Raw genomic sequence first — 15,742 nt, 5'->3', positions numbered from 1 at the left:
TCATGTCTTTTTAAATTTACTTTATTAGCGAAGAGACGAATAATTCACCTTAATAATTTCTTCTTCTTATTTTCTCTACCTTATGGTTGATTAATAAGTATGGTGTTCCCTCCATGTTTTTAATATTGATAAAGATTAAAATAAGGACAACCGTGTTAAACAATCAGCAATATATTAGCCAAGAAGGGCCAAAAAAAAAATAAAAAAATGAGCCATATGATTACAAAACAATTAAAAAAAAAAAAGAAAAAAGAAAAAAAAAAAAAGAAGAAGAAGAACAATTATTAAAGTGACATATATTGATAGCAACTGATGCACTTGTATTGTATCTATTACCCAAAAAAACAAAAAAAAATTGATCCACTTGTATCTATTAATTATAAAAACAACAAACTAAAAATATTCAAATAATTCATTTTATAGTCTTATATATATATATATATAAACCTTTTCGGAATTTGGATATAACCAAAAAATTGGCTCGAAAATGAAGGTAATTAATTAACGAAAACCAAAACCAATGTACATAAGTAGAACATTTTTATAATTTTCCATCTATTCTCTAGCTAGTAGTATAAATATTCCAAAAAAAATTAATGGTAAATAAGTCAGATAGAATATTATCAGATGATCAGACCCCAGAAAAAAGCGAAAGAAACAAATGCATGAATGTTGTACATATATAGCCAAGTCCAATAAAAGACTGAAATGTTGATGGATCATAGAAGAGAAACATATTATTGTTAGGCAGTGACATTGAGAGAAAGAAATTAGAGTTGGAAGCACATATAATACAACGTAAGATACGTTGAATGTTAAGAGTGAAATAAGATAGAAGAGAGCAGCATGGTGGGTCGACGAGCAGTACCACTTCTGCCTTGTGCTTTTCATCCTTTAGCTGTCAATGCGCATCCAATTTGAGGACTATTTTCCGCCAAGTAAAAAAGTTTATCAGACATCTGGCTATTTGTAAAACTACTAATCACAAAAAATTTATGTATACACTATCAAATAAAACTTGCTTCAACAAGACCATTGAAATGAAAAAAAGTTGAAAGGCAGAGGGAAATTCAAAACACAATTCGCATTAATATGAATTCTCTAAATTAATTAGGGACATTTATACATTTATTTTATTGTAGCTTTTGATGCATGGCTAGGAATCGATGAATCTGAATGCTTACCTACCAGCAAAGTGCATATTATTGTCAACAACAACAATATATACTCAGAGTTTAATCCAATCCCACAATACATAGAGACTGCATAAAAAGAGCACGCTTTTTTCGTACATCAAAATTTTGGACTTCCGACCTTTCCTATCATTCCCATTGATTGGGTGGAATGACGTTGACAATACTTATAATATATCTCCTTCTTTATTTATTGTGTATTTTGGTTGGTTTTTCTTCCGACAAAAACCTCAGTTTCTTGCTTTAAATGGCAATAAATTATGCTTTGTTTTGTATATATATTTATATCCAGTATTCTAATGAAGTTCTTATGGCTTGCATTATGCAGTTATTGAAATTAATTAAGATTTCCATGGGCCTGACCTTAGCCCACATACCACCTCATTTGGGCTCGTATATACATGCACTTGTTTTGATCCCCTCTACTAAAATAGCTTTTTGAGAGACTTTTCTGGAAAAGGCTTCTAATTAAACTTAGTAAAGAATAGTTTTTTTTCAAAAAACTTTTATAGAAATCTAAGCATTTCAGGAATAAAAATTAATCCAAATAATTTCTAAAAGCAAGTTTTGAGTTTTAAAAGCTAAATCTAGCTTCTTAGAAACCATGCTAAAATTTCACAGCATCTTACCATATTTTGTCAAACTAATTTGGATATATAAACTCATTTAGAAAGAAATGATCTTATTAGTGGATCACATTTATTTTTCAACAAACATGTTGTGAGACACAATTTTTATTTATTTATTTAATATATTGTAAGTTTATAATAAAAAAAATTGATTATTCAACTAGCTAGGAAAAGAATGGTCGGTGAAATGAATAGGGTGGGAAAAGCCATGCTTTTCACGTTGAAATTAATCCATATCCATCCACTTTTCCCACTATGTGTCTCTCTTAATCCACGCTGAAATATTAATTTTTGTCATTAAAACAAAAGATTGCAATCTATCAACTTCAAAAGGTTGCGTCAAAAATAAAAAATAAAAAAAGAATTAAGTTGAAATTCACAAAAAAAAAATGGTATTTTAATTTCCTTCTCTATTCATCCGTAGAAAAAATAAAAATAAAATATTTGAACAGTTTTAATTGCTGTCAAGGTTAAGAATTTAAAATGGGTTAAAGAACAGTGATATATATATATATATATATATTTTTTTTAATGATAAGCAGGGGATAATTAAATTACTGGCCAGCTTGCAAAATCGGCACTGAGATTTTGGGAGCTTAAATTATTAATTTAATTTGGGTGTTTTGGAACAAATTCAAAACCAAACACGTCAATATCATCCAAGAAATAAAGGACAAGCCTAGAAGGCCTACACCAACACAACACTGAGATTTCTCCTTTTTTCCTTCTAATAAGCCGGGCCCGCCGGCATTATTTGGGTCCCACCATTTGTTGCTTTTGTCGACTATTGTCGGTTCCAAGTATCCATCTCCTTCCCTCCCTCCCTCCATTAACCTTTCAATTTTATTTCTTATTCTTTATACATTTCACACCATCATTACCTCTATTATCCATTATTCTTATTTTTATTTTAGTTACTTTATTTCCTTTAATTTACCCCGCTAAAAAATTAACCTATGCTTTTGGTAAGGTAGGTAGTTTTTTTATATTCTTATTATTTAGTTGTTTGTAATTTACTTTACATATGTATTAGTAATATTTATAATTTATTAGATATTTTAAACAAATATAATTTTGAAGGAAAGAAAAAAAAAAAAAAACAATACAATTTGAAATAGTATTTATTTTCTTTTCCTCTCTTAAATTTATAAAAATTTAAATGTTTGAGAAACTCTAATTACTTTTAACTTCTGAAATAAGCAAATCATATACAATTAGGTTAAATATATGGAGAAAAAAAAAACATAAAACTAACCATGTAAAGGAATGGTAATTTTTAAATTTTTATTTACTTTACTGTCCAAATTTATAGAACCCATATGCACATACTTTAACTTGGTTTTATTTATCATAATATATAATTTAGCTATAAACAAAAAGAAATAGCAATACTTTTGGTTGATTATGGTAGTGTTTAGAGCATTAATATGTATAGTGTGTGCATGCTTTTCGTTATCAAGTTATAATTGCCAAGCAATACCAACAGCAGACTCCCTCTTTGAAGGAGGGAAAAATCTATGCACTAGAAATGAGTTCTTGATTCAAGCCAAAAAAAAAAAAAAAAAGGAAATGAGCTCTTGAAGGAGAAACCTAATTGGTTTATCAACCCCTTCATTTCTTAATTTCCTCTCTTTAGTTCATATGAAAGATACCTTCACAATCAATTTACTTTTTTTTTTTTTGGGCTAACATTTGCTTTCGTTTTTTTCTTTATTGGTGATCTCATTGAGGTTAAAATCTTTATGTTGCCCCCCCCCTCCTAGAAAAAAAAGTTATTGAAAGTTTTGGAATCACTGTCCTTGAAGAGGTGCACACATCAACATGGAAAGGAATGTCTTTTTTTTTTCTTTTCTTTTTTTTTTTTTTTTGGCTGGAAAACTTGGAAAGGATGTCATGCTTCAAGTAAAGTTAATTATTTAACCTAGCTATAGCTATGTAAGACTATATATATGCTTTAGAGAAATATAATATATATATATATGTATGTAAATTTTTATTACTCTCTAAACCAAACAATGACAATAGCAAGCTAATTTACTTTTTGAGAATATTATGATATAAAATAATATTCAAGAATACCAATCCAATCTTTTCGATAAACCAAAAGAAGCTCAACTTGTGACAAGAGAGAGAAGAACAAGAACAAGAACCAAAGACTTTATTTCCATTATGAGGTCAAAAAGCAGAAACCCACCACTGTACACACACTCAAAATTCCACCAACAATGACTAAAAAAACCCAATGAAATGGTTTTTTAAAGACGAAATCAGACAAAATTCCCACATAGAATATCACCAAACAGCATTAATGCACTGACATATTAAACGTAGTCAAAACAAACACATCCCCTCTCCCCCTTACCTTTTCTTTTTTTTTTTTCCTTTGGCCTTTTCATCGTTCATAAAGTAACCCCAGAACCTAACACAAAGACAATCTAAAAACATTCTTTCAAGCACTTACAGCAGCTCAAGACAAACAAGGTGAATAATCTCTCTCTCTCTCTCTCTAGATCTCTCCCTCTCTCTCTCTCTCTCTCTCTCTCTTTTTCTGAAGTCATCACTTGCTTTTAATTTCCTTCCCTTTTGTTTTGTTTTGTTTTTTTTTTTTTTTTTGATGAATTCCTTCGCTTTTTGTTCTTGTTAATTCATGGATACTGCTAAATGGCCAAAGGTGGGTTTAATTATTCTTTTTCATACATGTGTTCTTTTTTTTTTTTTTTTTTTTATTTCATTTATTTAGTCTGGAGTTTTCAGAGCTAGCCATTTATTCTGGGTCAGGTGTCAAGCATAATTACATACACAGATCGAAGTTTTCACAAGACTATACCACTCTTTACAACATTATAAATTGTTATATTACATACATGGGGTTTTATTTCAGCTGCTGTAACTTCTCTCTGTAAGATGATGATATTCATGGCATCTCTGAAAGTCCCTTTTAGTATCACCTTTTTTTTTTTTTTTTAATTAAAAAAAAAATCAAGAGTAAAGTTTATTTTGTTTCGTTATCTGTGAAAAAACCACACTTTATTTTATTTTATTTTTTTTTTACTTCACCTTTTTGCTTATGTGAAGAAAACTAATAAAGGAATGATGGGAAAAGGTATTATTTGTTATTATTGTTTGCTCTTTTATTGTTTCTAGTCTAAAATCAACATGTAGTGGAAAAAGCTTAATTAATTAATTAAATTACCTTGTTTATAGCCGATCTCTGTGTGTGTGTGTATAATTGATTAGAAATTGAAAAACATGGTTTTTGTCTACTTTTTGTTTGTTAGGAAACTGGATTTATTGGTGAAGAATTAAGATGGAGGAGATTAATCATGGTTCTAATGCATGTACAAATAAGCCAGCTGTATTAGAGAAAAGGGCAAGACCTGAAGAGCAATTGAATTGTCCAAGATGCAATTCAACCAACACCAAATTCTGTTACTACAACAACTACAGCCTCACACAGCCTAGATACTTCTGCAAGACATGCAGAAGGTATTGGACTGAAGGAGGCACTCTCAGAAATGTCCCTGTTGGTGGAGGCTCAAGAAAAAACAAGAAGCCCATACCACCATTTTCATCATCTTCATCATCATCATCATCAGCAGCAGCAGCTTCGTCGAAGAGTATTCCGGATCTTAACCCTCTTAGCCTCTCGCAACAACAGTTTCCATGTCTAAACCCTAGACCACCACCACCACACTATCAAGGCCAAGATCTTAATCTGAGTTTCCATAAGTATTACGGCGGCGCGGCCTCCGCAACTCAATATATGGAAGTGCAGAAAAGCGAAAACGACACTACTACTACTAGTAGTAGTAATGATAATAATAATAATAATAATAATCTGCAAAGTAACACAGCAGCTTCAGCTTCTGTTCCATTTTCTTCTTCTTGTTCATCTATAGAGCTGGTTAGGAGTAGTAGTGGAATTGGCTCTAGGGCTGGTGGTTTGAATTCATTTATTCAAACCACCCCGATGATGATGCTGGATTCGAATGCAATGTATCCTTCTGGGTTTTATTTGCAAGAAGTGAAACCGACGACCACGACGACGCCTTTTGGTTTTTGTGTTGACGGACTTGGACTTGGAAGTAGGTATGGCGGGGTTCAAGAGAATAACAGTAATAATAATGGTGGTGGTGGAAGTGGAAGTGGAAGTGGAAGTGGAAGTGGAAGGATCTTATTTCCTTTTGCAGATTTCAAACAAGTTTCAACCAACGCAGCTAGTGATGTTGATCATCAGAATAAAGGGCAAGGGAATTCAAGTGGATATTGGAATGGATTACTAGGTGGAGGATCATGGTAATTAAATAAAAAGAAGAAGGATGAAATTTAAACCAAAAAAAAAAAAAAAAAGGGAAAAAGGTGCTGCTTTTCTCTACATTATGTTCTTTTTCTTCTTCTTTAATTATATTTGCAAAGGTTTCGGTTTTTGGGGTTGTACAAGTCAGAACTAACAGAGGAGTTACATTTGGGTTTCTTCGATATTCGGACAATGTAAAGACATGAAGGCTTGCTTTAGTTTCGGGCTGTCTTAGGAGAGGGGCAATTTCTACTTTTGTTCTATCTACTATATAGGGATAGAAGAATACGTGAATATTGTAAGGCTGGTTTTTTTTTTTTTTTTTTTGAAAAAATAGCAATATGTATTGTGGATATGCACAGACTGTAGAGAAGAAAAAAAAAAAAGAAAAAAAAAACTTGATTGTATATATTCATGTATTCTTCTATCAGAACTGGAACAGCTAGAATGTTTTATATAGTATTTGTTCAAATTCAGTTTAATTACCATTCTAATTGATGTATTAGTGAGTTTAGTTGCTTTTTCTCTTCTTGTCAAATTATATATTCTGTGCATTTTAAATATATTGAAGGCTAGCTCTGGGGTTTTTCCAGCTTCTCCTCTCGCACTCTCAAGTTTTTATTTTATTCATTTTTATTAATTTTTTATTTTATTTTAATGTAATTAGTATAAGGATCACTTCAGGTTCGAGTTGTCACCTCTGATGAATGACATCCTACCCATAACAAAGGAAGGCTCACTCTTTCAAGTTTCAACTAAAAATCAAGCATTTTCACCAGAAAAAACTAAAAATCAAGCATGTTAGAGAAGATGGCAGCGATGAGAAAAATTGGGATGACCGTAATAGGAGGCATCTATATATATATATATATATAGAGAGAGAGAGAGAGTTAATATTCTACTTGTGGCATGAACAGTACAGTTTATGTTGTCCAATTATCATCTTGACTACATGTAAATATCGTATAAGAATTATATGTAATTAAAAGTTAATTGGACAATTTAAAAAATCCGATGTTGCGTTGTAGCTGGAAAATGACTATATATATATTTTTAAGTTTTAATTTTGTTCCTTAAAGCAACGAATCGTAAATAATATTATATGGATAAATTACAATATAAATATATATATTTATATACCTGCTCCAACCAAAAGCTAACCTAATTAAAACTTCTGGCACCCACTGACACTTGGTGATAGAAGACAAAATTTTGTAAATGAATATTTCTTTGTTTTTTGGTTTGGAAGGATGGGTTTTGTTTAGGATATATTCCATGAATGATAACTCAGTCCGCTTTCTAAAAGAGATAATAAGTAGTCGAACCATCAAAGCGTAGGTAACTCTGCATAGACCACATGCTCTTTTTGGTCTTTGAAGGGAAGGGACCCACAAACATTCCTCTGCCTAGTGTCTAGTGGGGAAGCGTGCTCATAAACTATTTTCTCCACCAAGTCTCTGGTCAATCCAAGCCACATTTGCACCAGATCTATAACATCTGCGTGTTTTTTTGTTTGTTTAATTATAAATGCAATTTAGAGTTTTGATCAATGATGCATCCATATTATCAATAAATTAATTAATTATTATTTTGAGCGGCCATCATCTGAAAAAATAGAAAAAAGCAAAAAAAAGGACAAAATGAAAAAGATTTAACTCATTTGGATGTTGGCGTGAGAGGGATTACATTAGCTGAGCAGTCGGTTTATCTTAAAGTTTTCCAGCCAACAAATGTTGACGGCCTACTATGATTGACGACAATTATGCGGTATAGTTTTCTTACTATGAAATTGATTAGCAATTTCAAAATTCTAATATAGAACCTTTCCCTTTGTGGGCATTTTAGCGACTATTCAACAAGCATATCCTAGACTTTTTTTGCAAGCAACCCAACATACGTAAGACCTATTAACAAGACAGATAAAAGGCCCCAATCCAGTCCATAGTACATACGTGGACAACCATGAAATCTCCCGAACACATTAGTTGGAAAAAGAGTGCCAACCACACCCACCAATATCTGCCAACCCAGCTAGTTGCCGTATTTACATATTCTCAAGACATAGTAACAAAAAACTCCAAGTACCTTCCACTCTCCATATTGTTAATAGCCTTTTGAAAAGGTTGAAAGTCTACAAATTCGAGGTTTACAGAGCGGAAAACCATCTCACACAAGGAAATTATGAAAAGAAACCGAGTCAAAATATGTGAAGACTCCTCCCAATATAACCGTGCTACACCAGATACATAAAATTTCTCTACTGTACAAAAATAGCTCAATACAATTATTCCGTCATCATCAACGAGGAGACAGTTTCGAAAGCAGTCAGCACAAATAAAAAGCATTACATATTTGAATATCCTTCCAGTCCCAACTTCTATACAGCGAGAGAGAGAGATATATATATAACTTTTCCACCACAACGAGTGAAGTATCACAGGCTCTTTCAACAAGTCAATTAAAACCGTCCATTTTTTTATTTTTTTATTTTTAATTTTTTTGTAAAGCATAATTCACTTATCTGCATTGATCCCAAAGATCCGGACCTTGTGCATGTTGGGAAACTTGGCAATCACCAGCACCATCACTGCAACAGTGTTGAAAAAGAGCATTGGGTGTTGGTAGTCAGTTGTGTGTGACGCTATCAAGTACCTAACAGGGGGAAATTCAAAGAACAAGAATTAACCATGGCATTTAGAAAAAATATTATATGAATAATATCCAAGTAAATTTATCATGGAGAAATCGCCTGCACACCAAAATGAATATAACATGAAGAAAAAAAGGCAGAGGACAGAGCCTCAATAGATCCTAGATCTTCTCTAACCACTAAGGAGAGCAATAAGAAAGCAAATGGTTTCCATACCGGAACTAGCTAACACGAGTAAAATTCAAATCTAAAAACATCATACAATAACATGGCAAAAACATTACTAAATGATAACCTCTAGGGGAAAATTAAACTATTGCAGAAACATTACATGTAAAGTAAAGACAAAATAAACAATTCAAAGCGGGATAACTTAACCATCATCAGAAATTAAGCCGCCAAAAAGGCTGTACAACACTAATCTTACTGTCAAAATTCCAATTTTCCATATTAGTATATCTTGAAAATAAACTTACAGAACCACAGGTACAACTGTTAAGAACTTCCTGTTGCGGGTAAGCTGCTTTCCACTGTCAATCTGCTCCCACCAAGTCAATCCATTGTAGATCCCCTGGTCATCTGCAAATGGAGTTCCTTTCTTCCAGTGGAAGAAGTGATAAGTGACCTAAGAGAAGAAGAGTCAAATCCCTCAATCCCAATATGTGGAGATGCTAATGAACTTAACCAAGCTTTAGAAGACAAGAAATATATCAATGAACAAGAAAAGGTTCTTAAAAGAATTAAAAATCAGTTATGGACTTCTGTATATCAACTATGAAGTTGATGCGGCAAAAGGCTAGGAAAATAAAAAGTGAACATCGGAATTCATTAGGTTTACTGTCTCTTCATGAGCTCTTTATCATTTTAGGTGAAAACAACTCTAAAAAGAGTCTCAATAAACTGCTTAGCTTAGTTAAGACACGTTTTCATTGTTCAACTAGATTAAAAAGAAAAATGTGTAAGATTTTATATCCTTACTTCCATTCAATTGCCTTAACAAACAAACTGCGCTATTACAGTAAACTATGCCTGTATTAAAGCCTCAAAATACTGAACCTTGTTTTATAACCAATTAACATATTTAAAAATCAAAATCTTATTTGCCCTGACAAGCATAGTGCAAACCCAAACTTATAATCTCATTTCAATAACCAAAAATGAAACCATTCTACCTCATTAAGAAAATCACAACTTCGTCCATCACACGAAACCAAAACTAGACCATCTGAAAACACAGAATAAGAATTACAAACACAACCCGAGTATTATTATTATTATTATTATTATTAAAGTGGTGTATACATTTAAAAGAAAGTGCATAAGAGAAACAAGCCAGAATAATAACAATATGGCTCACTTCCTATTAAATAAAATAAAATAAAATCGAATAAAAACAACATCGTTTAGTGAAAAAAAAAAATGAGTTAGCAAACCAAAGACACAATTGAACATTCAATAACAAAATATACAGAAATCAACCAAAACCCATTACCTAAAAATGACCATGCAAAAAGAACCGAGTCATATACAGAGAAGGAAAGAAAGAAAGACACAGATACATACAACGAAGTGAGAGAGGTTGACGATGGTCCAAGCCATGCCAGGAGAACAGCCCAAGACGGACAAGACAAGAAGCCAAGAGAAGAAGAGGATGAGGATGTAGGTGGTCCACACCCCTGGGTACATGAACCACTCCGTATTCCTGTTCAGATCCGCCGGTGGCACCGCCTTCACGTACAGATTCGCCATTCAGAAAAAACCCACAAATTTCTGGGTTCTGATTCAAAGAAACTTACGGTTCGAAATCAAAATTATAAAATTAAAAATTTCCCAGATGGGATTTTTGACTAGGATAAGCTCAAAGTTTATGCAGGGGGTGGATTGTAGAGTTCGGCGATTGTGGATTTGATGGGTTTCGACGCAAAACCCAAAAACCAAGAATTAAAAAACAGAAAAGAACACAGTGCTTTTGATTGGTTTTCTGTATCTTTCTGTTCGTGGGGTTAATGATGGTGAGCTCGATTGACGATGAAACTAATCCCTAATTAACCCAACCACAATCACAACTGTTAACTACAACTTCTAGCCCCCAAAAACAATCTCCAAAAATGCAATTTTTACTTTTTTTTTTTTTTTTCAGCAAAAATGGAGAAAAAGGAAATTGATATTGGCGGGAGCTAAACGGCGACGTCCTGACAGTTTAGTGACTTGGTAAAAGAAGTGGGCAACGACAATACTTATCTGGTGTCGGTTAATTTTATATATATATATATATAAACATATATACATGTATTATTTTCGAAAGCAAGTTAATTTTGTATTTTACAAGCATACATTGAAAGGTATTTCAAAAAAAAAAAAAAAAAAAGCATACATTGAAAAGGAATCACTTTTATTGGGGTTTCTTTTTGTATTGATAAATATATTCCATCGATAAAATAGAGATAAATAGGTTAAAATTGTCCACGTCTGTCCCTTTCCCTTAACTATATAATTAAGGAGATTTTTCCGTCTTTATAATTTTTCTTTTCCTTTTTTTTAAAAAAAAAAAAAATTTGTTCGTCTATACACAAAAATTAGTATCTGGTATATATGCGCAATGACTTGAAGCATATAATCTACTTATGTGGAGACAACCTAATGGTAAAAAACCCATAATATTACCAAAAAAAAAAAAAAAAAAATTTGCCTAATTTACCTAATTTACCTTTACATTGTCTATTATCTTTATTATAGATAGGTAGGTAACAATTTTGAATTCCTACTTAATTTTATTTATTTATTATTTTTCCTTCTATTTATGGATTCTGTAGATACAAGTAAAAGTGAACTTATGGCAATATGGTAACTACAAATTCAGATGATAGGGTTTGATTACGATAACATATGAATAGGCATCTTCTATACACGCAACTCTTAATGAATTATATACGAGTTAACCGAAATAAACTAAAATAAAAAAATTAGGTGAAAGCGATTGCATAAGAAATCTTGATCTATGGTTTTCCTAAAAATAAAGCATGATGACTAATCTAAATTATTGTGATGTATAAATCACAACCCAATAAAACAAGAATTAGCATAACAATAATAATAACAAGGATTGACAAATAGGAGACCAAGTTCAGAATAAAATAAAAGCCACTGCTTCAGGCTTGTACGAACAGTCTGGCTAAGGTTGAAGTGTTTGATTGGAGGAGTGTTAGTTTTGAGAGTACGGAAGTTTAGATAAGGCACATAGTTTAGGAATTGAGCCTCCTATATTTGGAAAATTGAGAACTAACCCAAGTTGAAAAATGTCAAGAATTCTAATCTTCCTACATCAGACAACCCAATAAAAACCAGACACGTTTGCTTTCATCATTCCATGCATAATCAACCACAAAGCAATTGTATGATTTACATAAAATGTAAGGGGACGAGAATCGTAGAGTAGGGAAAGGAAAGCAGGCACATCAGGACTAACAGGCATTAATGTCAAGAAAATGCTTATTACCAACACTGGCTATCAATAATTTATAGGTCCAGCTTCATTTGCAGGAGGATGAAATTCACATCAGCTGGATAAGCTGTTTGTTTGAAGAATCGTCATCCTCAGGAACTTCCTCCTCATGCTGGTCACCCCAACCCAAGTTCACAGCCAGGTCCTCCACTGCCACCTTGATCACATCAGTTCGAACACCTATATCGGTGGCATACCTGCTCATGCAGTACATCCCAGCCGTTACTGTAGCTACACCTACTGGGCTTGGCATCAATAACTTAAGAGGGGAAGATAGAATTGCAGCCAGTGGAGCACCAACGACAGAAGAAGCTTGGCCACTTCTTCCAACACCCAGTTTGTCTACTATCAGAAGGCCAGTTTTGCAGTAAAGTGCAAAATCCTCACAGTTGTTCTGGAACACATCATAATTACCAAATCCATTTTGAAGAAGATACATAGCTCGGTGGACAACCGTTTCAGGTGAATCCGATGTTGCAGTGGTACATGTACCACCCCTTACTTTGGCAATGAAAACTGAAGGGGTAACCCCATACTCAAAACAGTAGAGAGATCCATTTCTAAGGAAGCAGTCCAGGCAAGAGAGGACAACGCCACTGTTGGGTTGTCTGAATCCACAATCAGGGAAAGTTGGACATGGGTTTGACATTGATTCCTCATAATAGTCAGATGACGTTTCAGTGCTTGAATTCAAGATTCTCTCTGGTCTAAAGTGAACCACCTTGCTTCCCCCAACAAAGATACCTGTACAGCATGCATCAATGATATACATTACAACTTATGATTAAAACTTGATCAAATACCGTAGTTTTTTAGAATTGATTCATTCCATTGTTGAAGCCTGCTCCAAATGAAAGTTGTATTGCCTATTATCTTTTTTCCGACTTAGCAGGTGTAGACTTGTATTTCTAATATACAAAGGAAAAAATGAAAATGTACAAGAAACATGATAACAGTAACCTCCACATTACGACATAGATTACTAAGAGCTGTGTTCTCTGTCAGATCAGCACAAATTTGCACTCCATTGTACATTGCAAGTAGTAATCTTCATATTGACAAACTTATATGAGATATACACTGCAACCTGGGAATCAGTAGAACAATATATATGCAAACCCCTGTCTATGAATCCAAAAAAAGGTTCAAATTTTTCAAGGGTAGCTAGCTATTCTTGAGGGGTTACAAAGAACAAAAGGACGAAGAAGGAAAAATAAATAACACTTCATAATCCTACGAAAAGCTTTAGGAAGCAATGTTCAATGATCAAATTATGGTCCAGCTCCTCACTATTGCTTACATTCACAATCTATACCACCACATTTAAAACTGAAGGGGACAAAAGCACTCTCCTCTAAATAAACGTCATTTATATTGGTATACCTTCTTCTCACGAAAATATACTTAAATTTTTATTTTTTCTTCAGAAACTTGCATCATCTATATTGCCAATATAAAAGATGTTCCTTCTAAGACTACCCTGTACAATGGTCTTAAAGTCCTTGACATCTAGAAAAGCAGGCTCCTACCAACACAGAAATAATGCACTGAAAGAGAGAAGAGATAAGCGTGCTTTCCAGATACAATATGCCATTGGGAGATCGAACAAGATTTAAGGCTCAGCTGACCGGAGATTTAAGCCTTCTACGGCCCCAAATGCACAATGCTCTAGAGTTTATATAGTCATTTTCTCATTTGTCCTACATCTCTTTACTAACAAAATGAGGAACTAGCAAAAAGTTATAGAGGAGATGCTCATATACACATTTATTCCAATTTCAACTTCCTCTTTAAACAGATGTTATAAAATATTCATCTACCAGAAAACTACTACCATCTCCGGAATCCCAAAGTATTTCTGCCAGGAGTTCCTTGCTCCTTAAACTAATGAGAGGCTTTAATCAAGGAATCACAAGCACAAACTTGCAAGCAAATGAATTTAGCACACAATATCCAAAATCAAAACAGCAACATTTAATATTTGATAAAGCAAAGGAAACACATAACCAGAACAATAAAAAATAATAATAAAATAAAAAATAGAAAGGCAAAGATTAGGTTGGTCCCATTGAAAATTCCCATAAAGCACAATTCAGAGCTTGCAGAAAACAACCCTAAATAACTACGACAACGGAAAATCGTAATTAAACAGCAAAAATTAAGAGAAACCAACAAACCAAGCAAAGAAAGGTAAAATGGGGGAGATTAATCACAACCGGGTTTTCCTTCAAACATGTTTTAAAATTTTTAAAAAAAAAGTAAGTAAAAACAACAAATTGAGAAAAGCCAACAAACAAAGTCAAGGAACTAAAAACTAACAGAAACAGATAATTGGAGCTAACCCACATTGCAAAATACTTCAACAATTCAAAAAGAAAAAATATTTAATAAGAAAAAACAAAGAAGATAATTTCTTAGCTACAGTGGTAGACAAACAAGCAAAGACAGAGACCGTGGTGAGAGTAAGCGAAGACAGCTCTGTAGGTGTAAATATGGTCGCCTGGCTTGATCTCACTTCTCTCAACTCGGTTTGTGAACAAACCCATTTCTCGCTAAAAAATGCTTCTTGGTCTGCTTGGGCTATGCTCTTCCTCTAAGCGACCGCTTCGACTGGTGGAAATGACCCTGAAAATTTAGTTAGACCCACATAATCGAAGGATTAAACAAATAAAAGCACGTAAGTGTGGCAGAAAATAATTGGCTGCCAATAATCTGTTTAACAACTTTTACCAAAAGAAAGGTTCCTATAAATATTTTTTTGGATTTATTTTGTAGATCTTAATCATCTATACATGACATTGATGATCATCATCATGGCGATGGTGACGACCCTTCTTCTGGTTTTCCTTGCATTTTCCTCTTTGCTTTTGACTTGTTGCAAGGTGGCTAATTGAATAGGGAGCGTCCCATGTAATCATGTTGTGGTCCTCTACTTCTTTATTTTCCTTTTATCTTTCACTTTTGGTTTTTCATTTCATAATTTTTTTTTTTAATTTTTTTTAATTTTTTTTTTTTTTTTTTGTTGGGTTAAAAGTTGAAAGAAAATTTTAACGCAAAATATAATCAAGCTATGCCGTTTCGAAGGGGAAAGAATACTAAAACGCAATTACGTCAAGTGCTTTGGATTCTTTGCCCTGTTTCCACGTTATCCATGTTTGCTACTTTGGGTCACATCTTTTCTTTTTCATTTTCTTTTGTGGGAATAATGCAGGAAAAGCTGTAATAGTTCTATTAACAATGATTTTGTCAAAATGAACGCTGAACCCGACAAAAGCATGATATTTGGCCTACATACATGCAAAATCTACCTTAATAATCCAATATGATTATTATGAAAATTGCAGGGGCTCAACCGTTCAAATCAAATCAGATCAAGGTTGGGTGTTAATAAAAAAAAAAAACTATTCAAATCATTGTTAGGTGTTGAATCATGTATTAATCAAGCACAAGAACTAAACTGTTCAAACCAAA

The 15,742-nt window shown here is 33.0% G+C and overlaps 3 protein-coding genes across 8 annotated transcripts; 1 reads left to right on the top strand and 2 right to left on the bottom strand.

Moving 5' to 3' along the window:
- Positions 1-4,100: 4,100 nt before the first annotated feature.
- Positions 4,101-6,641, top strand: LOC107423631 (dof zinc finger protein DOF2.5). 3 transcript variants are annotated; one of them, XM_048478472.2, is made up of 2 exons: positions 4,101-4,303; positions 5,101-6,641. In XM_048478472.2, the coding sequence occupies exon 2, from the start codon at positions 5,130-5,132 to the stop codon at positions 6,120-6,122; it is 993 nt and encodes a 330-aa protein (XP_048334429.1). In that variant the 5' UTR covers positions 4,101-4,303; positions 5,101-5,129; the 3' UTR covers positions 6,123-6,641. The 3 variants fall into 3 exon arrangements, with proteins under 3 accessions (XP_048334429.1, XP_048334430.1, XP_048334431.1); XM_048478473.2 differs by lacking the exon at positions 4,101-4,303 and adding an exon at positions 4,335-4,493; XM_048478474.2 differs by lacking the exon at positions 4,101-4,303 and adding an exon at positions 4,532-4,721.
- A 1,543-nt stretch (positions 6,642-8,184) lies between these two features.
- LOC107423682 (uncharacterized) lies at positions 8,185-10,972 on the bottom strand. Its single transcript, XM_016033294.4, has 3 exons — positions 10,333-10,972; positions 9,246-9,394; positions 8,185-8,771 (listed from the first exon to the last, which is right to left on the bottom strand). Exons 1-3 carry the CDS (start codon positions 10,516-10,518, stop codon positions 8,633-8,635), a joined length of 474 nt encoding a protein of 157 aa, XP_015888780.1. The 5' UTR covers positions 10,519-10,972; the 3' UTR covers positions 8,185-8,632.
- Positions 10,973-12,104: 1,132 nt separating this feature from the next.
- LOC107423628 (protein LEAD-SENSITIVE 1) lies at positions 12,105-15,185 on the bottom strand. 4 transcript variants are annotated; one of them, XM_016033212.4, is made up of 3 exons: positions 15,002-15,185; positions 14,724-14,896; positions 12,105-13,015 (listed from the first exon to the last, which is right to left on the bottom strand). In XM_016033212.4, exons 2-3 carry the CDS (start codon positions 14,815-14,817, stop codon positions 12,321-12,323), a joined length of 789 nt encoding a protein of 262 aa, XP_015888698.1. In that variant the 5' UTR covers positions 14,818-14,896; positions 15,002-15,185; the 3' UTR covers positions 12,105-12,320. The 4 variants fall into 4 exon arrangements, with proteins under 4 accessions (XP_015888698.1, XP_048335033.1, XP_024932563.1 ...); XM_048479076.2 differs by having other exon boundaries at positions 14,724-14,881; XM_025076795.3 differs by having other exon boundaries at positions 14,724-14,881; positions 15,064-15,172.
- Positions 15,186-15,742: the final 557 nt, after the last annotated feature.

This window comes from Ziziphus jujuba, chromosome 7, assembly GCF_031755915.1.
Source record: "Ziziphus jujuba cultivar Dongzao chromosome 7, ASM3175591v1".
NCBI classification, from domain to species: domain Eukaryota; kingdom Viridiplantae; phylum Streptophyta; class Magnoliopsida; order Rosales; family Rhamnaceae; genus Ziziphus; species Ziziphus jujuba.
The sequence above is the reverse complement of the archived record's forward strand: the minus strand, read 5'-3'. Positions and strand labels throughout refer to the sequence as shown.

What these genes read in the sequence shown, in the direction of transcription:
- LOC107423631 (XM_048478472.2), top strand. Translation starts at nt 5,130, where the DNA reads ATGGAGGAGATTAATCATGGTTCTAATGCATGTACAAATAAGCCAGCT.
- LOC107423682 (XM_016033294.4), bottom strand. Translation starts at nt 10,518, where the DNA reads ATGGCGAATCTGTACGTGAAGGCGGTGCCACCGGCGGATCTGAACAGG. An exon ending in TCAACCTCTCTCACTTCGTT is followed by an intron (nt 9,395 to 10,332) that starts GTATGTATCTGT and finishes TTCTTCTCTTAG; the next exon opens with GTCACTTATCACTTCTTCCA. An exon ending in ACAGTTGTACCTGTGGTTCT is followed by an intron (nt 8,772 to 9,245) that starts GTAAGTTTATTT and finishes TCCCCCTGTTAG; the next exon opens with GTACTTGATAGCGTCACACA.
- LOC107423628 (XM_016033212.4), bottom strand. Translation starts at nt 14,817, where the DNA reads ATGGGTTTGTTCACAAACCGAGTTGAGAGAAGTGAGATCAAGCCAGGC. An exon ending in CTTCGCTTACTCTCACCACG is followed by an intron (nt 13,016 to 14,723) that starts GTCTCTGTCTTT and finishes CATGCTGTACAG; the next exon opens with GTATCTTTGTTGGGGGAAGC.